The sequence below is a fragment of the Podarcis filfolensis genome (assembly GCF_964270895.1).
Source record: "Podarcis filfolensis genome assembly, chromosome: 3".
Taxonomy (NCBI): Eukaryota; Metazoa; Chordata; class Lepidosauria; order Squamata; family Lacertidae; genus Podarcis; species Podarcis filfolensis.
Window position 1 is genome coordinate 67,922,054 of NC_139606.1, and position 25,467 is coordinate 67,947,520.

Genomic DNA, 25,467 nt, shown 5'->3' on the forward strand with positions numbered 1-25,467 from the left:
ATCCCAATACTAGGCATGTTTTCCACAGGAAGTACTGCTACATACAGTGAGACTTACTTCCCAGTAAATCTGCATAGCCTTAAAATAACGGGATTATGTAAATATTGAAGGCATACTTTACTTTTCTCCTAAACAGATTCCTGTAGCTCCATCTGTGCCAGCAGTTAGTTTAGTACCACCAACATTTCCTGTTACAATGTCTGTCCCTCCTCCTGGCTATAGTCCAATTCCTCCACCTCCCTTCATGAGAGCAAGCTTCAATCCTTCACACCCACCTCCTGGTAAGTTACCTTTATATAATTTAGACATAAATTTATGCATAAATTCACATAGATTGATCTGATTAAAAGATCCATACTTGGATGTAAACTTCATTGAATCCTGTGGGATTTGCTTCTAAGTATGCATACATAGGATGGGCTGTTGGAGTTAACTGACGTATGTTTATTTAACTTGTAATTCTTAAATGATACTCCTTTATTTCATTAAAATTTATACTCCACTTGATTGTAAAAACCTCAAAGCGGCTTACAAGAAGATGAAACAATAAAATAAAAAACCCCATACAACTGCACTTTAAAACACAAAAGATGCAAAACAGAATATATTGGTTTAAATAATACCGCTTGCTCATAATTTTAATTCAGTCGAGCACTTGCAAATACAGTTGTACCTTTGTTCTCGAACGGAATCCATTCCGGAAGTCCGTTCAACTTCCAAAAATGTTCGAAAACCAAAAAGCAGCTTCCGATTGGCTGCAGGAGCTTTCTGCACTCTTATATCAGAAGCCACGTTGGATGTTCGGCTTCCAAAAAAAGTTCACAAACCAGAACACTCACTTCCAGGTTTGTGGCATCCGGGAGCCAAAACGTTCGAGACAAGGTGTTCGAAAACCAAGGTACGACTGTATGCAGTGAATGTTGTCTTCTATACAAATAAGTTATTCAGATCACTTTTGCTGGCTTTGTCTATTCAGATTTATTCTTTGTTTCTTCTAGGTTATTTGCCTCCCCCAGTTCCACCACCTGTTCCACCGCCGGTAGTTCCAACCCGTAAGTTAGTTTATATCTTTCCTTGTGTCTTCAGTTAGGCAGTGCTCTTTCACCAAACTCCAAAATGGCTCCTACATTTAGAGGACAACTTAAAATACATTTGGTATGTTTGTTGGAGGAAGCTACTGATGAGAATTTTAAAAAAAACATTAACTGTGTTGTGTATTTATATTGGAATATGTCCTTTGTTTTTAATTGTATAGATCAATGGAAATAGTTGTAGCTCAGGAGAAACTTGCCAGCCTCTATGATAGCTACTTTGATAGCAAACTGTTTTTAAAATGATTTGTTTGCTTGTAAGGTGAAGGCAAAGTAAATGTGTGTTCATTTTGTGCTGCTGTAAATGGTAGCTTGATAATACTGCAAATAGCATATTTAGTCTATAGTTTAGGATTACCAGATTTTTTTATTACATCATTTGCACATACAACTATATGAAAAGAATTCACTGTGATACTGCAACATAAGCTGCAATCTTTAACACTTCTATTAGGGCACAAATCCTATTGAATATACCAGGACTTCATTGTGGGTAGGCATGCATAGGGTTGTAAGAAGTTGTATGTGTGTTCTGTTTTACAGCTCTTGTACAGTCTTCACTACCAATTGCTCAAGAGTCAATGAAAGATTATAGCAACCTTGCTCTACCAGTTGGCACTGTTTCTAGTAGTCTTACCACCCCAACATTATCTGCTGGAAGTGCTTTTACTCCTCTGTCAAGTAACAAGTCAGATTTAGATGAAAAGGGATCCCATCTTGCAGATCTTCAGATTTCATCAAGTGAAAACAGAGCTGGTAAGTAGCCCAATGAAACTTTGCTCATAAAGTTTGTACAACTAGAGTGGTCATTTCTGCATGGGTATTCTAAAGGGGTAGTTATTGGAGTAGCTACTGGTGCCAAGGCCACATATTGTAAGGTGCTGATCAAATAATAAAATGTCCCCTGATTTTAAAACTCACAGTGCATAGCTTAGCTTTCTACATGACATGTTGGTTTTGAATGTGCAACAGATGCAGATACAGCTGCTGAAACACTGTGTTTCTCTGAGACCAAGAAACATTTTGCTTCTTTTTCCTGGAGGAGTAAAAGATGGATTCATAATGTCTAGAGCTCCATGCTATCTCATATGGAACATAGTTCCTGTTGTTTCCTACATTCTGGAGTGTTCTACAATAAGATCAGAGTACATGTTACTTTCATTAGCGTTACAGGCCTTTTCAGTAGCATTCATGTGTATTTCTTGTTCCATGTTGGCATTTTACAAAGAATGGCACCAAATTTTTAAATCCCTTTCTGTATTCTTTTATATTTTATCTCAACTCACATGACTAGGTAGAGGGAAATATCTCCTCTTTTGATTTTGATTGTGTGACACCCTAGTTAAAATATTTTAGGAGTATTTTTATTATTATTTCAAATCCTGCTTAATTCAGTCTGTACCCAAATTTGAGATGCTGGGTTTACTTTTTACAAATACGATTTCAAACAGATAAGAAACCAACTGATAAATGTTGATCTTGGTTTAATCTAACTCAGAGATGAAACTGCTGCAGTTTCAAGCAACACAAGCAGCTGATTAAAAAAAAGAAAATTAGCTATTTCATAGTATGTACTCTTTTTTTCTGCTGACTTAAATTTTTGTATTTGCCTTTCAGTTCCAGATGATGTTTCAAGCAGTTCTGGACTTACTGGGGGAATGCAGCCACCAAGTGTCTCAACCAGTTCGGGGCTTGTAGGGGGAATACAGCCACCTAGTGTCTCAAGTAGTTCTGGGCTTGTGCAGCCAGCCAGTGTGTCAAGCAGCTCTGGACATTTGACAAGAGTTCAGCCACCTAATGCTTCAAACAACTCTGGGCTTTTGACGGGTGTCCAGCCTCCAAGTGTCTCAAGCAGCTCTGGACTTCTGGCAGGACTCCAGCCCATGACTGTCTCAAGCAGCTCCAGCCTTCTAATGGGACTCCAGCCACCCATAGTGTCAAGTAACTCTGGACTTTTGTCAGGAGTCCAGCCACCTATAGTGTCAAGTAGTTCTGGGCTTTTGGCAGCACTCCAACCACCTATTGTCTCAAGCAACTCTGGGATTCTGGGATTGCCACCACCGATTGTCTCAAGTAGTTCTGGACTATTAGGATTACCACCACCAAATATTTCAAGTGGCTCTGGACTTTTAGGGTTACAGCCACATGCTGGAATTCAAAATGTACCCCATTTAACTATTGCTAGTCAAAGGTTGCCTGGAATGCCTCTAGTAGATATCCGCTCAGGACTAATGCCACAGCCACCTGGGCCACGATTTCCTCTCCTGCAGCCTGGAATACCACTACAGCATAGCATTCCTCCTCCAGCAATCCTTGACCCATCCCTTCCTCCGCCTAGAGCTTTCCTTTCAGGAGATTTGTTTACTCAAACAGAGAGACCATTTGGAACTTCCGGTAGACAAAGTGTTGATAACATGTCGAATCCAGATAAAAGGTTGGCACTTGGAGATGACAGCATTCAGCAAGAAGGAGATAGAGACTATCGCTTTCCTCCGGTGGAAAATAGGGAGAACATTAATCGGACCTCTTCAGTGGATATGAGGGATTCAGTTGGAAGGCCACCACTAGATCCAAGAGAAAGTCTAGGAAGACCTCCAGTAGATGGAAGAGAACATCTTGCCAGGCCACACATAGATTTAAGAGAGAACTTTGGAAGACCAGGCATGGAAGGACTTGGTAGGAGAGACCATTTTGCTTTCAATTCAGATAAGCACTGGGGACAAAGAGGAGATTTTGATGAAAGAGAGCATCATTCATTTCCTACATTTGGTGGTCTTAAAGGCTTCCAGGAAGACCGAGAAAGGTATCGTCAAACAAACTACAGATTTGAAAATCGAAGTGGCCCAACTTGGAACCGGGGACTTGAACAAGACACTCACAGAGACTTTGATGATCGCCGAAGACCTTGGGAAAGGCAGAGGGACAGGGATGACAGAGATTTTAATTTTGGCAGAGAAATTAATGGAAACAGATTTGGGAGAGAGAGAATACAGAACAACTGGATACCCCCTCCACATCCAAGAGCATTTGAATTTTTTGAAGGTGGCACATCTCAACAAAAGACTGACAGTGTGCCCCAAGTTAATGGTGAAAATGCAGAGACAGAGAGTCAGCCACCTGCAGCGCAAGTACAGGGTGAACCAGAACTTTATGAAAAGCTGGCAACTTCAAGTGACACAAAAAAAGAGAAGAGTGACACAGAAGCTGAATTAGAAAGTGAACCAGTGGTAGAAAGCACAGAAACTGAGGGGACATAATCATCACTCAGTAGGTAAAAAGATACCTTTTGTAAAGTTGTCATCTCTCTCTGTAATAGATGAATTGCTGACTGGACCTTAGTAGTTCACTTTTGTCTGCCAGAATTAAGTTAATCTAATGTTCATGTTCATCTTTCACTTAAATAGCTGTACAACTGACCTGTATAGAAAATTGTTCTTAATTTGAACATGGTAGGTAAACTTTCCTTCTTTTATTTTTTCTTTATTTTTTCTGACAAAACGCAAACTTGCCCCACTTGCTTTTACTTCACAAGGATAAATAACAGCTTGTCAAACAAACAAAGACTTCCTATGGAAGAAATGGAAATTTTTAGATATTGCTATTAGGTTGGCCATGGAAATTGTTATACTTGAAAACAGGTGCTGGTGTATCTTGTCCAGGTTTTTAGGCTGCTGCAGAATTTTAAAGCATAGGCAGAGCTGTGATACTATATGTTCCTACAGTTTGGCCAAAAAGAAAAAAGGAGCATAAATAATACAGAGAATGGTGTGTTCTTGATATTTCTGCATTATAGTCTCTTATTTCTCAAAAGTACGTGTCTGTGATTTGTTGCTCGTACTGCAGTGGGTTAAAAAATTGAAAAAATAACATACATTTTAATGTTTTTTTAGATGCCAATAAAGCATTATTTGTTTGATAAGCATTCTAGGTATTGTATTTTTTATATACAATCTATAAAATCCTGAATGAAATGTGCTTTAGCTAATTGTTGCAAAAGGTTTATAGTACTCTTGTAAGACCAGTGCAACAATTAAATATGCTACAAAAGCATATGCCTTTCTACTTAAAAGTAAATCATGGAATCGCATTAGTTTGTGTATAACATGTGTATGTAAATATTTGTGTAAAACTGTATGTAGATACCACTGCTTCTGTGTGTGATTGTGTATGTGCACACACTCACAGAATAATGTAGACAGTTAAATAAAATTGAAATGGAATTAGGTTATAAAATGAAAAATTGTCTTTCACCTTCTTTAGATAGCAAGAAGATGATAAAAGCTGATGTGACAGGTTAAATCAAATTAACATTTGCTCTTCTAAATTATGATTGCTTTAGAAGGTGAAGTCCAATATACTCTGAAGGGAGGGTGTAAAGTAAGATTTTAGTTGTTGTTTTTTTAAAAAAAGTGTGGTTATGTTCGAAGCAAATATTGAAGAAAATGTTTGAATTGTCCTTTTTTTGTAATAGTTATAGTGTTCTGGATAGAAAGTGGTAGCATTAAAATACTTTGTGATTATCTTCTTGCAGTGAATATCTGGTCCATGGTTGTTGCCCAAAACATAATTGAACCTCTTTAAGAAGAAAATGAAACAAAACACTATTAGCTTATAACAAATAGCTGGCCACTTCAGATCATCCTGGCAGCAATCCTATATATGCTTACCTAGGAGTGAAACTTTCTTCTGAGTAGTCATGCATAAGATTGCTCTATTACTAAAATGGCTACCATACTAGTAATTAGCATCTTATATCTGTTAGATGAGGCCGCAAAAAAAATCCCAGGTATCTGGTTGTCAATCTCCTTAAATATTAGGTACTACCATCTAGTAGTTTATATTTTTAGCAGACCAGTTTCTAAAAATTTAATGCAGCCCCAAAAATGTGATTCTTTGTACTAAAAGATGAAAATATTTGTAGGACCTGTTAGTTGCAAAAAAATGGACAGGTTGGCATCGTACTGTCACATGGTCCTTTCTTTTTTAAAAAAGCAAACTTTATTTTCTACATTTCTTATTCATCCTCTCGCAATACAACCTGGTAAAAAAATATGGGTGGAACTCCGTATTACTCCCCTGACATTTATCAGTAGAATGGAAGGCTATTTGAAGCAATTCCCTCTTCCTGCATAATCCTAAAGTCTGTTCAAGAAGATTGGGAAACCTTCTAGACCAAATTAGGGAGGCAGTGCAGGCTGATGGTGGGAAGAGCAACCACCCCAAATTGTCTTCCATTTTGCTGACAGATGTCTTCTGTTAGCAAAGCAATGCTATTTGGATTCCACCTTTTAATAATAACGTTGAGAGTGTTGCAATAAACTAACATTTTATGTAGAAAATAATTAGAGGGAGAAGCAATTCAGGTCTTACAAAGTTAACTTTTTTCCCTAAGAAGTTGAAACAATGCAATACTTGAAAAGAGTCCGTGAATAACTAGAACACTGCCATTAATAGAAGGTATCTTTTTGTTGCCATGATGTTTGGTAATTGCTGTTTGGGAAGGGAAATCCAATTTACAGTTACATTGCTGCTTAGGAAAGCTTGAGTTCTCTATCTTTCATTCCAGAACGGAAACCTGTACACTATTGTCTGTTGATATACATTAAAAATGCACCAGACTGTTGATGGTCTGGCTGTTAAAATGGATTCAGATTCATTGGACTTGCACATTTTAAGGTAATTTTCAAATTGTAGTGAAGGAATTGGGTCACTTTTATTGACACACCAGTGTGATCCTGCATGTAATCCTGAAGGGTTTTTGTGTGCTAATCTGGAATAATGTAATAGGTTGAATGTCTTTGCATTTCCCTATTTTGGGAGAAAGATTGTTAAATATTCTTGCTGGAACTGGTGTTATCCAGATTCCATCAGTCTGGATGTTTGTCAAGTGTTAGATTCTGGATAGAAAGTTTGGCCTAAGTGATGAGCCTTGATAGGCAATTCTGCAGGTCTTTTAAGACTTGAACAGTTAAAATAATGAATGTAGCAACACTGGTATTAGTATTTAACTGATTAGAATCTGTACATCAATACAATTGCATACAGAATGGTATATTTGTGAGTACTGTCGCTTATTATTGGAATAGGCTAAGTAAGAAAGACAAGACTCCTGCCTTTTATTATTCAACATTATATATGTTTTCCACCAAAGGTTTTAGTTATGGTTAAATTAGTCTTGAGTTGTGGCATTCTGTGAAGACAAAATTCAAAAATTGGGATCCAAGTCTGCTCTCTGAGTCTTCTAGTTGAAAGGATCTGTTTTGTCAGTAGCTTTAGTATAGTGACTAATCTGTCAATTAGATCATCAGCTTTAATGGCAAACTAAAGTTTTCCACCCAGATTGTTCAGTAACGTTGAGGAAGTGTTGCTGGACAGATCTTTCTTCCCTGTTATTTTCCTGTTATTTTGTACCCACACATAGCAGATATTTTGCATTTTAGGTTGAAATTGCTAAGGGCTTTCTTTTAGTAATATGACACAGTCAGGTGAAGCAACTGGCAGTATTCTTTCACTGATGGCATAATGGCTTTTAGCATGTTAAATTTGACTGTGATGTGGTGTTATAATAGGAAATATATTCCAGATTCCCAAATAGGTAGAGAAAATATTTTGCAAATTTAATTGATCAATAAAATTATTCTCCTACAACTCAATACTTTGACAGCACTGCATGAGGATTAATTAAATATGCTGTTTCATTCTGTTTAAAATAAGCTAACTCATATTGACCACGAATACACATGGAGTATTACAGCTGACAGTCCATGCAGTATTTTGCAGTTTCTTAGGAAAATGCATTGACAATCCCCAGAAAGTAAATTCTCTTGGTTAAAATTGATCTTCACTCAGTGACTACATTTGAACATACATAAATTATCTCGACATCTGATAGGCATGGTTCTGATTCTGTTGCAGTTCATAAACCTGTAAGTCATCAGTAACACTTTGCGTAGTTCCTATAATTAATGTAAAATCATATCCTCATAATCAGAACTACTTTAAACAAAGCGCATATTTGGATTATTCATCTAAAACCTCTTGTTTCAAATCACAAGTGATTAAGCCAGTAGACTTATTTTTTAAAATATGTAAGCTGTTTTAAGACATCAGTCAGATTATTTAATAATTAAACTTGATTTTCTTTGTTTCCTGGTTATTACTCTTATAGCATTGTTTGTTCAGAACTAACACCATTGAGTTCAGTAGGGATTGCAGTCTTGGCATTCAATGAAATTTAACCTCGGGGGCTTGTGCTTGTTCACTTTTAAATTAAGCTATCTTGGTCTTATTTATGGAGTACAGCTGATAAGTTTTTGCACTCCCTACAAATGTGATTTTCAGAAATGGCATTTTTAAAATTATAAGCAGATATAATTGTTCTTGAACAGTTTCTCAGGCAAGGAAGAACTGAGCTAGTTTACCTCTGAAACCCACAATTTCTGAAATTTTTACTTTTGAAAGCTCTTTTGCTTTTTACCTCACTTTTCTCCACTTGGTCCTCATGTTTGTTGTAAATCATACCCAACCATGGAACGACCTGAAAAGTGAAAATGATGTAACAGCAATTTTCTCATGCTAAGCACCGAATAACCTTTGTGTCTTTTTACTTTTAAAACTACATATTTTTGTAACAGATCAGTTCTTCAGTTTATCATGAAGCTTGGGATTGGAACCTTTAGAAGCAAGGATAGATGGAAAATTTACAATCCCAAGCTAGATTTCAAAGCTTGTGTAAGCATGCAACATTTCTTGTGTTTCCCTTTCCTGTCCACTTTCAGTGCATACAGACATTAAAACTACTGTAGAGTTAAATACATGGCATGCAAACAGCCCCAGAGACACAGGGAAGAATGATGCGTAGTACACGCTGGATCACCTGATTCAGGACTTCAAAGTATATATGGGATAAAGTGTCCTATTTGTTGGAGTAGTCACAGGTGTTTTTCTGCCAGACCTCAAGTGACTCTTAAATAGAATTAGTTGTAAGTGTTGCTGCTGTCCCACAAAGTTACACATGGTGACAAGATGGAGCAAATTTTGAATGGAAACTACTCTTTTATGTTATTTTACTTACGTTTATGGCCAGTGCTGAAGAATTTTCTCTTAATGCATTAGAAAAATAAGTAAAATACCATAGGACTGCCATAAATTGAATGTTTTGAAATACGCTTGCCCTGTGAGCAGAATACTCTTGCACTGATTATGACCTAGAACATTGTGTCCTTAGTTTAATTCTGCCAAAAAATACTTTCATTAACCTGAACCCAGTGTAGGGCATTTTTGGTCCACAGGCATAATTAGGTCCACCAGGCCACTGTAGCCAAGCCACACCCACCAGTGCCATTCTATGATGCCAGTTGTAGGACAGGTAAGGATGTAGCTGTCAGGCTTCTGACTTGCTATGCAAGAGGCTTGTGAAACTGTGTTGCACTTATGTGTTGGCAGCCATTGATGAGATCGCGCCTAGGCGCCCTCTGCGACCCCGTCGAAACCGGGCACCTTGGTTTACTGAGGAGCTCCGGAAAATGAAGCGGGATCTCAGACGGCTAGAGCGAGTATGGCGACGGACTCGTGACGGAGCCTCAAGAACATCTTATAGGACACTTATGAAAGCCTATGAGATGGCTATGAAAGCTGCTAAGAAATCTTACTTTGCAGCTTCCATTGTATCCGCTAGCTCTCGCCCGGCACAACTTTTTAGAATAATTAGGTCAATAACGTCCTTAGGAGGACAACCAAATTTAAGCACAAATTCGACCCACAGCTGTGAGGCATTCACGAGCTTTTTTGCGGAGAAAGTCCTGTTGCTCCGCCGTGACCTCCCTGCCAATTTAGATACAGTGACTGAACTGGAGGCCCCTCGACTGACTTCAGGTCCAGTGTTGGACCATTTCGATCGGATACTCCCTACTGATGTGGATAGATTCCTCCAAGTTGGTAGGCCCACCACCTGACTCCTTGATCCGTGCCCGTCTTGGCTGATTAGGGAGTGTCCAGATGTTGCGCGGACCCCCCTGGTTGAAATTATCAATTTGTCCCTTGACACGGGGACATTCCCAGGGGAACTGAAGGAAGCAGTGGTGTGTCCACTCTTAAAGAAAAGTTCATCAGATCCCTTAGACCTATCCAATTACCGCCCAGTTTCAAATCTTCCATACCTGGGTAAGGTAATTGAGAGAGCGGTTGCTGAACAGCTTGGTAGGTTTCTGGAGGAAACATCGGCATTAGATCCATTTCAGTCCGGTTTCCGTCCTGGTTTTGGGACGGAGACGGCTCTGGTTGCCCAAACAGATGATCTCCGTAGACAACTGGATCGAGGCGGGTCAGGACTGCTGATCCTTTTAGATTTGTCAGCAGCCTTTGACATGGTCGATCATGATCTTCTGGACCACCGCCTCGCAGACGTGGGGATACAGGGCATAGCCCGTAACTGGTTGTGCTCTTTTATCTCTGGTTGGGGTCAGAGGGTGGCACTAGGGAGGGAAATGTCGTCGCGCCACTCCTTGGTGTGTGGAGTGCCGCAGGGCGCAATTCTCTCCCCGATGCTTTTTAACATCTTTATGCGCCCCCTTGCCCAGATTATCCGGAGCTTTGGGCTGGGCTGTCACCAATATGCTGATGACACTCAGCTCTATCTGCTGATGGATGGCCACACCGACTCGGCCCTGGACACACTGACCAGATGCTTGGAAGCTGTGGCTGGATGGTTTCGTGGGAGCCGATTGAAACTAAATTCTTCGAAGACAGAGGTCCTATGGCTAGGTCAGGATGGCATGGGGATGAGAGACCAACTCCCTTCTCTTGCGGGGGCCCAATTAGTGCCATTGCCTTCCGTTAAGAGTTTGGGTGTAATCCTTGACCCCTCCCTTTCCATGGAGGCGCAAGTTACAGCAACAGCCAAGGCGACATTTTTCCACCTTCGCCGCATCAAGCAGTTGGTCCCTTACCTTTCCCGCCCCGACCTGGCGACAGTGATCCATGCAACAGTCATCTCCAGGCTTGACTACTGTAATTCGCTCTACGCGGGGCTGCCCTTGAAGCTGTCCCAGAAACTCCAGCGGGTACAGAATGCTGCAGCGAGGCTCCTCACGGGGTCTCTGCCATGGGAGCATATTCACCCAGTGCTTTTCAAGCTGCACTGGCTCCCGGTGGAGTACAGGGTCAGATTTAAGGTGCTGCTTTTGACCTTTAAAGCCCTTCACGGCCTAGGACCCTCGTACCTACGAGACCGCCCCTCCTGGTATGCCCCACAGAGAGCCTCAAGGTCCATAAATAGCAACACCCTAGTGGTCCCAGGCCCTAAGGAAGTTAGATTGGCTTCAACCAGAGCCAGGGCCTTTTCAACTCTGGCTCCGGCCTGGTGGAACGCTCTGCCTCATGAGACCAGGGCCCTGCAGGATCTGATTTCTTTCCACAGGGCCTGTAAGACAGAGTTGTTCCGCCTGGCCTTTGGCTTGGAGCCAATTTGATTCCCTCCCTCCCTCTCTTTCTTTTTTCTTTTCCTTCTCCTCCTGCGATGAGGCTACATTTTAATATTTTAATGTTGTTTTTTATTTTCGTTTTTAAGTTGTAATCATTCATCTTGTTTTTATTATTGCTTGTAAGCCGCTCTGAGCCCGGCCTTGGATGGGGAGGGCGGGGTATAAGTAAAAAATTATCATTATTATTATTATTATGCACAGCTGATTGCTGCACTTACGGAACACCATGCGTAGCAAAGCCCCTCATATACTGCTTTTCATGGGCTACACCTTTACCCACATGGTTTGAAAGTAAGTTGTGAGCAAAATCAGGTTACCTGATGTCAGAGCATCAGATGATTAACAGCTGGGGGGCCTCATCCACCTGTCAGACTTGACCTGTGGGTGGTGGGCTGAGGGAGATAACAATCTGACCTACTAGTCAGATCCAATTCCTCACCCATGATGTAAAGTAATAAAAGTGCATATAAATATGAACTAAATAAAACATACAGTTATTTCCATCAATTTAAAGGTCTTGGCTGAGATAAATGCATGAATTTTTGCAGTCAAACGTGCAGTTGTTTAATTTTCATAATAATGCTGATGTCCAATGCAGCAGCAAATGGATTAAAACATTGAAAATCACAACTACAGTTAAAAACAGCACAAAAAACTAAGTAAAGCTTTTTTAAAAAATCCAGAAACAGTGAAATACAGAGGTTAAGATGTAAGGGGGAAGGGAATACATTTAGTACTCGCTACCATCAGCGCGTGGCGCTGTGGTCTAAACCACAGAGCCTAGGGCTTGCCGATCAGAAGGTCGGCAGTTCGAATCCCCATGACGGGGTGAGCTCCCGTCGCTCTGTCCCTGCTCCTGCCAACCTAGAAGTTCAAAAGCACGTCAAAGTGCAAGTAGATAAATAGGTACCGCTCCGGCGGGAAGGTAAACGGGGTTTGCGTGCGCTGCTCTGGTTCACCAGAAACGGTTTAGTCATGCTGGCCACATGATGGCTGTCTGCGGACAAACGCCAGCTCCTTTGGCCAGTAAAGTGAGATGAGCGCCGCAACCCCAGAGTTGTCTGCGACTGGACTAATCCAACCCAGCAGGATAGTTAGTTTTTTACTTTTCTTGCGTAGACTTTATATATGAAAGAAATAATCCACCACCAGATGTCTATGCTATTCCGTTTTGGCAATTTATGCTTACAGGATGATAAGGAAATACAGAATCTTACTGAAGGAAAATGTTGAAATTTTCTTTCTTTTTTTAGCAGGGAAAACCTCATGCATGGAAAGACAACATTGACAAAGGTGTTACTACGAGGCATCTGTAAATGGCTTTAGCTAAGGGCCCAGCCACAATTTCAAATTGAAACCTCCAAAATTTGGAGCTGCTCTAGGCTGTCTCTGTTGTGTCTGTGGATGGTATTCAACTACTGCATCCCATCAGTGCAATGATTTTTGTTTGCACAATAGCACTTCCCCTGTGTGTGTGGGGGGGGGGGAATGTTCCGTTCCACAAAGAAAAATCCATGCGCCAGTGGAACAAGAGACTTAGCACTGCATTGGATTCTACCCAGCATCTTCTGTTGCCATTACTACACTTCTGTTGACCTGCTTAAAGTGCAGGCATGCTTGCTTCTCAGTAAGGGGCGGTTTTGGAGCTGTGTGCTTAGAGAAGCACAGAACATGGTGCCTCTGTTCTAAATGGCTTTGAGAAGAAGTACTGGTATTAAATAAGCTTATTGCTTGTGGGGATGTTTTCCAGTTCTAGGCAATGTGGGGGCTGAGGAGGCTGCTCCTCCCCTCCTGAAGAAAAGCATTTAGGATTGAAAGGATGTTTGAGCCTTTTGTTAGTCACCTAGCCCTCCTCTGCAACTTGGTCCCCTCTGAAACTTAACACATTGTTAATAATTAAAAAAACCCACATGGATTTGCATATGCTAATGTATATGTATAGATAGAATTTCAGAAATAATTACTATATATGTAATGAATGTGATTCAACTGATAGGTCCAGTCAGCAGAAGGACTTCAGCTTGCACAGTGGGTCTCTCCCCACTGTGTCCCATATGAACTTCTTGGCTCTTTATTATGTCTCTTTGCTTTGCTATCACCACAACCCTTTTCTTTCCAGCATTATAGTTGGTTCATTTTTCTATCTTTTCTTGTTTCCCCATTACCAAGGCTTGTTCCTCCTTGGATCCTGAAAGTGCATAGAAGAAGTTTAAATATGGTCCAGTTGCTCAGATTTTAATTTTGATGCGCAGGCAAATAACATTCTTTGGCAGATATTAGCTATCATAGAGCCCTGAGGACCTGAAAAAGTATCCTGTGATCACTGGTGCAATGAGGATCCATTCTCCAAGATGTCTCTCTTTTTTCCGAAAATCCTGGGTTTCCTCTCTGCTAAAGTTTAGTAAAACTGAAGATATTAGCTCTAGAACATCAGATTCTCACTCACCATATCACCAACTTCTCATCAGTAATTATAGTTTTTCTTCAAGAGTTTGAGATTTTAAAAATCACTAGTAGAATTTGGAGTCAATCTTTCCTCTGCGATTTTTGTTTTAAGAAGAGACAGGTGGACACCAGCTTTAGAAAACATGCAATATCCCTGTTGATAGCTGAAATGCTATTGTTCGGGGTTCCAGTCAGTGTGAATCAAGACGCTTGTAGTTGTGCTTCAGATTTGGAGATGGGAAGGAAAGAAAAATAGTTACTAAGTTTTTGCCTGTATGCATTCAGCATTCTGTATGCCCTAGAAACTCTCAGGACCATTTAAAAGAAACGTGCAAACTAATATACTTCTGCATACCTGTTTCCTCAAGTACAGGAATCCACTATTTTATTTTTGGGTGGCCTCATTTTGCTTCCTGACTGATAGGTGCTTAATTACCTAATTCAGTATTGGAAGGAGTAAAACATTTTAATTACATTTAATGGTGGTAATTTTATTCATTTGTGGCACCTGAAATACATACTGTAGTCTCCGTGTTTCTCATCTGACTAAAAATATTTCAGTTAAGTTGATGCCAATAAATCCTGTGCTATTAGAGAACTGTTCATGAATTCAAAGTACAGACTCATAGACGAGGCTATTCTCTATATCAGAGGTTGTCCATACATGCCCATTTGCTTATTGAATCTATCTAAGTCAGTGCTGTGGACTGCTTTCTTAAGGAAGCTTCCTTATACTGTGTCCATAGATCCATGTGGCTTTCTCCATATCTGGTACCTGATCTTTTATTTAATTGATGATGCCAGGAATTAAACCAGAGACTTTCAAAAGCATGTGCTCTGCCACTGAGTTATGTTCCCTTCCAGATGCACTTGAACCCGTGGGGCTAAGCTCCTTAGAGCAGGGATAGGCAACCTAAGGCCTGTGGGCCGGATGCAGCCCAATCGCCTTCTCAATCCGGCCTGCAGACGGTCCGGGAATCAGTGTGTTTTTACATGAGTAGAATGTGTGCTTTTATTTAAAATGCATCTCTGGGTTATTTGTGGGGCATAGGAATTTGTTCATATCCCCCCCCCCCAAAAAAAATAGTCCGGCCCACCACATGGTCTGAGGGACAGCGAACCAGCCCATGGCTGAAAAAGGTTGCTGACCCCTGCCTTAGAGGGTATTCTGGCTCTTACACAATCTGAAAACAAACCTTTTCAAATGTAAGAATAAAGTGTGCTTTTGCTATTTGGGAAATAGCATCTGCTGTCTGAATCATATCCGCAAGAAGTGCACAAATGATCCACCACTGTGGTTGTGTCAGATTGTTGGGAGACATGCGACAAGCATGTAAACTGTTAGGAATTCTAGTTGATTCATCAATACAAGGGAACATTGGATAACCACAGCATTGATTCCCTAATATGAGATGCACATGAAAGGTGACTAATGAAATTTGTCAAATTGCTCTTGAAAGGGGTGTGTAGATGCTGAAGAAGTGAAGCAGTTAATGTGGATGTACAGTTGGGAGTTTTTGAAAAAGGTATCTGAGCTTGCTTTTGGTTCTTTATCTGACTTCATTATACTTAGCACAAGTACACATGGCCACCAGAATGCTATGTTCTTCAGGGCTATTTGTTCATTTTGATACTCCCTGGTGCATGCAAACCATTTCCCATTACTCGCTGTCCTACAAGTCGTCATTACACTGGTACCTCAGGTTACATACGCTTCAGGTTACATACGCTTTAGGTTACAGATTCCGCTAACCCAGAAATAGTGCTTCAGGTTAAGAACTTTGCTTCAGGATGAGAACAGAAATCGTGCTCTGGCGGCGCGGTGGCAGCAGGAGGCCCCATTAGCAAAAATGGTGCTTCAGGTTAAGAACAGTTTCAGGTTAAGAACGGACCTCCGGAATGAATTAAGTACGTAACCCGAGGTACCACTGTATGTCTGAACCAAAAGAAAGGGCAGCTTTTGTGACACTTTAATCAGCATTGAAAGAATATTCTCTTACTATTTTTTAGGGTAAGACAAAAGGCAACAAATGTTCCTATATTCAGGAAAGGACTTCCTAAACGGGAATCCATTTTCCCTCAGTGACATCATTTTAGTGCATATTTTCTGATTGACCAGGATAACCCGTGTAACTAGTCCAGGACGTACTGCCCTCTCTGACTTAGTTGTGTTGCCCTCCATCAGGTGGCTTTGTAGCTAGTTACCCAAACTGGGATTACAGCATCATGAAGTCATTGTGTTTATTATATTGTCGCTGATTGGCTGGGATCACTCTGGAAAGTAGAGAGGCATAAATGGTAATTGAAGAAGCATCATGTGGGGGGGTGGGGAGTGCCCATGGATAGCAGGGATGGATGAGTAATCCATTTAGTCCAAATACTGAAGCAAAGTGACCTAAATTGCCAGACTTGCTTATAGATTTTGGTTCTTGTGCTGCAGTTTTTAGTCCAAAAAAACCAATCCATTTTAGGGGGGAAATGCATTAGAAAGTATACAAAAGGAAGGGGAAAGACTGCATGCAAAATGCCTATATAATGTGACCAGTTTAAGTGTTTCATGGTTGGTTGGTTTTTTTAAATGTACAAAACTTGGGATGGATGAATATGATTGAACACATGCAGAACTGATACAGAGTGAAAATAAACTGATGTGTCCATCTGTAAAGAACAGGATCAAAAAAGGTGAAAATGTAAAGCGTATGTCTACCCACTGAGAGTGCTACTTTCATTTTGAAAAGTGGAAACAAATTTTCAGCACAGTGCTAACACTACATTCCTTCAGTAGCCTATAAACGCAAGAGGTAGGTTAATGCCAGCCCACCTGTACAATGTTTGGCTAAAAATAGAAGTGAAAGAGCTTAGTTTTGTTGTATCTTATTTTTGAAGGCTTTAATTTTTTTTAAGAAACTTGATAGGCAGCCAGGAAATGGTACATGCCTTTTCTTACATTTCCATTCCCCCTTCCACCCACAGTGTGCATAGCCTAGCATTATAATCAAACCAAGTATGCATTAAACTGTCATCCCTTAAGGGGAAAAATGTCTTCTAATAGGGCCTGAAAGTGATCTCAAAAGCAATTCCTAAGTTTTCAATTGCTTCTTAAAATATAGCTGCTGTAAATTTTGCCCATAATTGCCTTTCACGTTTTCATGAAATATTTTCTGTGCAGTAAAATAGAATTCACCTCACAGTTGTAAAATGAGAAGCAGGGGCCAGCAGGAAAGATCGTTTTAAAGAATCGGGTATAAAGAGGAAATCCTTGGTTCAGTTGTGGGAAAATTGGGATATTTATGTCAAGAGAGATTTTAGACTATATAAAATGATTGTATCAATGATACAATTTCATGGAAGAGACATTTACTAAAATTATGTGTGTGTTAGTTACAAAAGGAAATTGACCTTCATAGCTGTGTATCTGCAGCTTACCTAAAGATTTACTGGTGGTGTCTTTATTCTTAATATATGGAATTACACTGTAATTAAGGGGAGGGGTTTCAGTTGAGCTTTCTGTAATATGGCAGAATTATCCCTCCTATTCAGGCAGTACCATGGAAAAAGCATAGAATGGCAACTAACAGAATAATATCTAAGAAATGGCATGCTATTGTCCAAGCTATTAAAGCAGTTTGAATAAGAATCCAATGCCTGCAAATAAAACTCACTCCAGTCCATATCATCCGTTTTTCTGGCTATTCTACACTGTCTTATAATTGCTCTTTTTTTACCACTGCTCTTTTTTTACAACAGCAAAAAAGAAAGGAGATAGGGAGATAAAACCATAAGGAGAGAAAAGAAAGGTAGCTATAGTGTAGTGTGAAGAAGAAAAGTAAACTGGAAAAAAGCTGTACACCCTCTTCTAATCTTTTACTCACTCTGCATCATTTTTTATTATTAACAACCTGATCTAGTGGAAGGTGCACTTGGTATCTCTGCCATTCACCATTGACTTCACACAGGTCACTGTGACACATCCCAGTATCAGTATGTGTTACACGTCTCAGTATCTTCTTCCAAAATAGCCCAAGTGTTTCACCATATGCAATAACACTTGCTGATCCTTCGGCATCTTTGTACAGCTTTTTTTAAATCTTCCTCTCCAATCCAGATACCAAAGTCACGTGTTGGCTGTCATTATATTCAGCATCATTTCCAAGCAGCCTTTGAAGAGCAGGATCGTTCAATTGCTGTCATCCATTTTAGTTCATCATGGCTGCTCTCATGTTTGCTGAAATTGATGGTTCCTTGGATCTAGCAAGACCCAGGTTAACATTTTGAGATGTGATTGTTGAATAAAGGACATTTTGAATATTCTGGTATAATGTAGCACACATTTGTACGGTATCTCAGCTCTTGTCCTAGGTAGATACCAAAGTATATCTCTATTTGTCAAAGATAGGCTTGAAAGCAACATTCTGCACATGCACCAGAACTTTTCAGGCTACTCCTTGCCAATGAACCTCCCCAAATTCTGCTCTTGAAGTTTAGTGGATTCTTCTCAGCCACATTTGATGCTGTGTAAGGGGATGAAAAAGAAAATGGACAGCAAACTATTTTGCTGTCTGACCTAGGACACAATAACTTTCTTTATGCCACATCAGACCATTGGTCCATGTAGCTTGTTACTCTCTCCACTGATTGACAGAAGTTTTTAAGGGTTTCAGACAAGAGCCTTTCTCAGTTGAACATGGAGATGCTGGGGATTGAAATGTGAAGCTTTGGCATGCTCTACCACTGAGCCGTAGCTCTTCCCCACTTCAAGTTAATCAGACGTTGATTTAAAATTATCCTGGATCAATATAAGCAGCCAGTCTCTTGGGGTTCTTTAAAAATATATTAAAATTAAATTAAAATAAATGACCAGTAGCACCTTAGAGACCAACTAAGTTTTTTCTTTAAAGTTACTCAAGTTACAGTGGATCATTGCATCCTTGCACTGAATTTTGAGCTCCATATAAGCTAAGAGGCATGGAGTCTCGTTTATGCTGTCCGCTAACGTCAGCTGTAAATTAATCACTTCATTGTGTAATCCAATTAGATACTGAGATAATTGAAAAACTGGTAGTATCAACACACAGCTTCTCATGCAAATAAGTACCTTATTGTTTTCAGGGCTTAACCCTTGACTCCTTTGTGCTCTTTTTGGAAGATTCTTTTTATTCATTTCATTTCATTCTGTTTGTGGCGTGCATCTTATGGAACATCCTGGAGCAATAAAAATATCAATGATAAAAGAACACAATATCATATATATCAAATCCAGTACCTGGTGGGAAAATCTCCACTTAAAAGACCTTTTGAAATAGGAAGGTCTTCACTGAAAAGACAAAAAAGACACTGCTGGTCTGATATGTAAGAGGAGGGAGTTCCAAATGGTAGGTGCCGCCACACTGAAAACCTGATTCCAACAACATGTGGAACAAACCTCCTGATGAGATGATTGCTGCAGGATGCCTGCTTCAGAGCACAGTGAACAGTTGGATGTAAGCGGTGAGCCCATCTTTTAGGAGGACAAATTTCATCAGTACTTCTGTCAGCATTGAAAGGCACTAATAAGATAATAAATTGGATTAATGTGACTTGAACAAAATCAAAGCTGTAAGACACTGTAACACACATTTCCAGGAATTCTGTAGATTTAGTCTCTGATCAACGTGACTTGCAATGATCACTTTATTAGCAAATTTCTGCTTTGGTTGTAAGATAGGAGATAATAAAATCCATTTTGCCTTTTTTTAAGAATACATTTCTGCATCATACTGCTGGTGTAGGGTATTGATATCAGGTTTGTATAACAGTAGATATCTGATCACAGATTTAAACAGTAGTTTCAAACATTAGACCAGTGCAAATTATTTCTTGATTTGTCAAATTGCATTGACACATAAGGGATTTTAAAAGAAAATCACAATTGCTATCTCCCTGAAAGCAACCAATTCAAAACTGCTTAGTGACAACACCGCTTAGAGATAGCTGATTAAGCAATATATAAATTATTGAAGTAAATGGACAATAAATAAAATGACAAGTAACCATTTCCTTTAAATAGCATTCTTTGGTTTATTCTGGACCCCATGCAAATTTTGTCAGTTTGTTGAACCCTCAAACTTGCATATTTTATACTGTATAAAGATTTTGTAGTGCCTAATGAATGCTTTGGTAACAGTACAACAGTTTTTCACCAGTGATCTGGTTCATGATAATATAATCCCCGAAAAGCTCCAATCGTGTCCTGTTAATACTTTCTATATCTTACCTTGAAAGCTGTGTGGTCGCTGCCACTACTGTGGTTGCTCCCAAACCGCCCTCCAGAATAATTGCATCTGTCATTTTTTATTACTCTTCATATTTATACCCCACCATTCCTCCATTAGGATCCCAGGGTGGAGCATAGATCAGCAAATAATACAAATAAAATTACAACCATGGAAACCTGCAATAGCGTCAGTAAAATACAGAATTCGCAGTGCAGCTTTCAAAGAGTAACAGGTCATCAGCCAAATCCACCCTTCCCCAAAGCCCCTGGAAAAACAAGTGGATCTTTAGCTTTTGGTGGAATGATGTTGGTGTGGGGCACAAGCACATCTCTGTTGGGATAGTGTTCCACAGCCAGGATGCCACTACAGAGAAGGCCTAGCCCTATGTCACCACCAGTTGGGCCAGTGGGAGACACTGTTAATTGTGTGGCTGTGTATCACTCTCCTTACACACCTGCTTAATGGGTCAGATACTGTTACCATTGCATGTAACTATACAATCCACTATTGTCACGTAAGTAGGAGGTGTAAATGCTGCCAGGAGCAGCTTAGGAGCAATTTGCAGGAGTAGAGACAATTGTGCAGCTAAAATAGTGTATAAATGGCTCCAGAATGGGGTCTGTTTGCACATAATGCTAAAATCATGGTTTGGTACACGGGTGGAGAGCCTGTGGGCCTAATTAGAATGGGTCCCAATTTGGCTGGCGTGGCTATTTCCCCCAGTCCATGTAATCTGCCCCACACCTGATGTCATATGTGATGACAGCCAGAAATGCAGCTGCCAATGAACAATTGAAAGCCTTACAAGTGCTCCCTGTTGTGCCTTGGCAAGGGAGGCTTGAAGTCAGAGCCAAGCAGGTGATTGGTGGTGACAGCAAGCCAGCAGCGATCAGCAGTTCAGTGGTGTTCACTACCAGGATCTTCATAGCATAGCCAATCCCAGCAGATTTCTGTAAACTCCAACCCCTCCTCAATTCTGTATTGTATATAGATGGGAAGCTGATTTCTACCAAATTTATTTAGAGTTTCAAAGAATCTTGCATGAACCAGGAATACTGGTTTACAACGTTGGTTTGTTAAACAAGCCAGCTTCATAAATTATGTTTTGAAATTGCTTGACTCAACAATTAACCATCATTTATTGTAAACCAAGATTCCAGATACAATGGAACGGTCTTCTTTTGTGTGGCATTGCCCTTTCAGGATTCTACTCTGAGAAGAACTAGCACTGAATACCACCCACATGCTAGAATACATGTGTGTTGATAGTTGGGAGGGGGTATAATTCTGGAGGCTTTTGTTGAAATGAGAGACAAGTATGGCTTGCTAAGTGTTTCTGTTTTTCTCTCATGCTCTTTGCACAATTCCCTATTTCCTTTGAAATAGATGTTTTTTTAAAAAAATGTTATCATCATCAGCAGCAGCAGCAGCATTGTAGTAGTGGGATTAGAAATGTAGCCTAAGAGTGTGTTTGTCGCTCAATTCCCCATTTACTTCAGGGGAGATTTTTTCTTGTTACCAATATCATCATCACCATCATCACTGTAGTACCACTAGGGTTAGGACTGCAGCGTGGGTCTTCTGCTTCATGCTTTTGTTATCCATCATCTTGGACTATATCATCCTCATTCAACTCAGTGTTGCAGAATGAATGTTTCGTTAACATTATTATGCTCACAGGACAGTATAGGTGACTTATTGAAATTAATGGCTCTAACTAATTAATTTCAGTGGGTTTACTCTCAGAAAAATCTACTTGAATACCACTGTGCGTGTGTGCATGCATGTGTGGATTTTTGTGAGTCTCATAACTATCATCACAGCACATAGTTTAGTTAGGTACTAAGCGTTTGTAAAAATGCAATTATTAAATGCTCACAGTATCTTTGTAAGGGATGGATATGAGGAGAAACTTCCTGACCCCATTGACCAAACCCCCACAACCTCCTACCCATCCTACCAGGTCCAGGGGGCAGCAGTCGCCACAAAGTAAATGTGGCAGAAGTCCTCCGAGGCAAGTAGGAGAAGGGGAGGGAACCCATACGCTTGATCCTTTGTTCTATGAGACACATCTACACAGCACAAAGCGCCCTGTTAAGCTTATTATTTATCTATCATGTTTTAGGACAGCAAGGGGGCCAAGGAGGAGTTTTCAGTAGCTGCCAGTATATTCTAGAAACACTTTCCTAAAAAGATTAACCAAACCCAAATCTGTGCATTTTCCAAAAATCTTGCAGTACCTTCTTATTACTTACATTGGTTTCTGGCAACCAGAGAAAGGATGATAAAGAAGGTGGAGATTTAACATTTGTAAGGTTCTGTTTATTACAGTATATGTTTATGGGTTGCCTATTAAATGTGGAAGGACTGGAACTCCAAAAGAAATAGATTGAATGAAAGACTGGCTGGTGTAAGGCCACAAACTTGGTGGTATTAAGATTTCTTTATTTACCTCTTAAATTGATGTTGCTAGGCAGTTTGGTGCTTTCTAGTTATCTTACTAGCAAATTATTATGTACACAGTGCAGAATAGCAGCAACTTTTATTTTTGATGTACAGGAGAGAGGTCCCATTTCTATGAGGGGTGTGTGTGCACGCACTCCTTTTTGCTCCAGATGAGTGACATTCGATAAAAGATGTAGGGCAGGGGCTGCTGACATGGTTGGACTGCAGCCCCAGTCAATATGGTCAGTGGTTAGAGATGATGAGTGCTGTAGTCTCAGAACATTAGGAGAGCACCACATTGGTTATTCATGTTTCTACAAGTCAGAAATAACATATTCTTTACATATACAAATGTAATACATGTTGCACACATCCTCGCCTGTAAGCAAGCTTTCAGCAGCTATAATGACAATTTACATACATTCTACCACCCAACACTTTTATATCTCTCTACCCCCCACCCAAGCCACAGTTGAGGACAGTATCCCCACTGTGTATTTAAGATTGTCAGCAATTCGGTAGCAAGACTAGTCTCTTTGGTTTATGTATCTCTGAAAGGTGTTGCATACACTATTAGTGTAATGCTAATAATTCAAATTCTTAATAAATGTAGGCAAGCATAGTAGTTGAAGTCTTGCAATGCTCATTCTTGTTCCCCCAGTTTTATCCCTGTGGCTTGTCAGAAGTCTGGAATCTTTACGGATCACATTTGCTTGTTACCTGTGTGCATGCAGTCTTGCCAAAAGCCAGAAAAGCAAATTTTACATCAGGTTATATCTGTGTGTTTTTAAAAAAAACAAAAACAAAACAATGCAGCCACATAGAACTAAAACATGAGTAGAATCAGTAGCTTCTGTTGTTAATCTTAGCAGTTTTGCGTCTTGCCTTTTTGCCACAACTAGAGGAAGATGCTCCCTGCAACTTGATGCTCTTTCATCCTGTACTTAAGATGATAGCACCCTTGGATGCCAGCAATAAGGTGCTAAAGGTCTATTATTTTGTTGTACCATGTGTGGAGAGCAGTATTTTCCTCTTCTTGAGGAATGCCAGCTTCCATTTTGCATTAAGCCCGGGATGGGAAACTTGTGCCCGTTCTGATATTTTTGGATTTCCAACTCCCATCAGCTGCAGCTGGCATGGCCAATGTAATCCATTAACATCTGGAGGGCCACTGGTTTCCCATCCCTGCCTTAATGGGACTAGCTGGTTAAAACCTCCAAATGGCTGACTTCTCATTCCACTTCCTCATTAAAAGGCTGCTGCACTGGCTTTCCCAGCAGTTTATTAATCTTTCACTTCACGTTCTTGAATTCAAGCCTCTTAGTACCTGTTCTTCAGCTGTTAGCCTTTCTTGGGCTAGCATCCCAATACTTAACCTTCTGTGGGATTAAGAACATAGGCTTCTTTTGTCATGCTGCACAAAATGAGACTGGAGAGGCCAGATACAGTCATTCCTCAAGGTCTCATCCGGACCCCGATCTCTGGTACAAAGTGTTGCTCCCCTGAGGTCTCCAACAATATACAGAAATTTCAGTTGGGCTTGCGAGTGGCAGATGAATTTAACCACCATCATTTTTGTGGGGACTTGTAACATTTGGTTTGTTTCATAAATGGTTTTTAAGTGTTAATTGCAGTAGTTTAACATGGGGAAATCTCATTTCTCACATATTTCATCTACTTTACAGACTAGTAAAAGGGAAAAACTGCAAGTGTGGCTTGATTAGAGCATCTGACTAGCTTTTTAACCGGAAAGAATTATTACTGTCTTCACACACACGCACACCCCCAGCAAATGACAAACTGCACTATTGATACTAGGATTTGGGATCTTTCTTTTTGCTCCCCATCATCTTGCCAAGATTCTGCAGCATGCCACAATCAGAGAAGAGGAAGAAAAGAAAAACAGGAAGCAAGCAACAAATACTGTTCAGAAGCAGGACACCAGGAATGTCACGAGGCTCTGATGTCTGGGTCATCCAATACAGATTTGTAATGGTGGGACGGCTGCTATACACTCTACAGTTGGGGCTGTTCACAGTTGGCTGCCCTTCACAGCATTATCTAGACCCCATTGATGCTTAGGGCTGGGTATGAACAAAGTGCATACATTATTGATTGATTCATGCATTAACTATGTTTATGCCACTCGGTCGTAGCAAAACCTCTTACAATAAATCTTACAATTGTCATTGAAAAGGACATTTTGAGCCTTCATTATAGACAATTTGTGTTCTGGTATGACCCTGGGAGAGGCATACGTAAGACTGAGGTGAAAGCATAATGCCCACCACTCGTTGGACTGCAGCTCACATTAGCCACAGCCAGCAAAGGTTGATGATCAGGAATTTCAGTCCAATCACTATCTGGAGGGAAGCCTGTCGGCTGCCACTGATGTAAAGGTTGCAACTATCTCTGAATCAACACATAGATATGTTGTGTTGAAAATGACATTCAAAAGCAGCTGCAGTGGTTCTTTTGCAACTAATAAATTATTGGCCTTTAGAATATTTTTAAAGTCTGTATTTCTCACATACGATATTTTGCCTCCAGATTAACATCTGGATTGCCACATGTGGATGCTATATTTAAGCCTCAGGGCCCTACAGTAGACCCTAGCCTAGAAGCATCAGAAAAGGATATTTATAACCAGATTCATAACAATTCAACCCGTAGTTCCTGTGATTGCAGCTACGGGTTGAATTGTTATGAATCTGGTTATAAATACCCTTTTCTGACGCTTCTAGGCTAGGG

At 40.2% G+C, this 25,467-nt stretch overlaps 1 protein-coding gene across 8 annotated transcripts in view; it reads left to right on the forward strand.

Annotated features, from left to right (window-relative positions):
* SCAF8 (SR-related CTD associated factor 8) overlaps positions 1 to 25,467 on the forward strand; it is a 75,539-nt gene that overhangs the window by 33,916 nt on the left and 16,156 nt on the right. For 3 of the 8 annotated variants that reach the window (XM_083607945.1, XM_083607947.1, XM_083607949.1), the window contains exons 17-20: positions 137 to 281; positions 999 to 1,052; positions 1,635 to 1,847; positions 2,709 to 5,331. In XM_083607945.1, the coding sequence (XP_083464071.1) occupies positions 137 to 281; positions 999 to 1,052; positions 1,635 to 1,847; positions 2,709 to 4,348 (2,052 nt within the window). In that variant the 3' untranslated portion in view covers positions 4,349 to 5,331. Of the gene's footprint in view, positions 1 to 136; positions 282 to 998; positions 1,053 to 1,634; positions 1,848 to 2,708; positions 5,332 to 6,657; positions 6,768 to 25,266; positions 25,395 to 25,467 lie in introns of those variants that run through there. The other 5 variants (XR_014546725.1, XR_014546727.1, XM_083607946.1 and 2 more) reach the window with 3 other exon arrangements.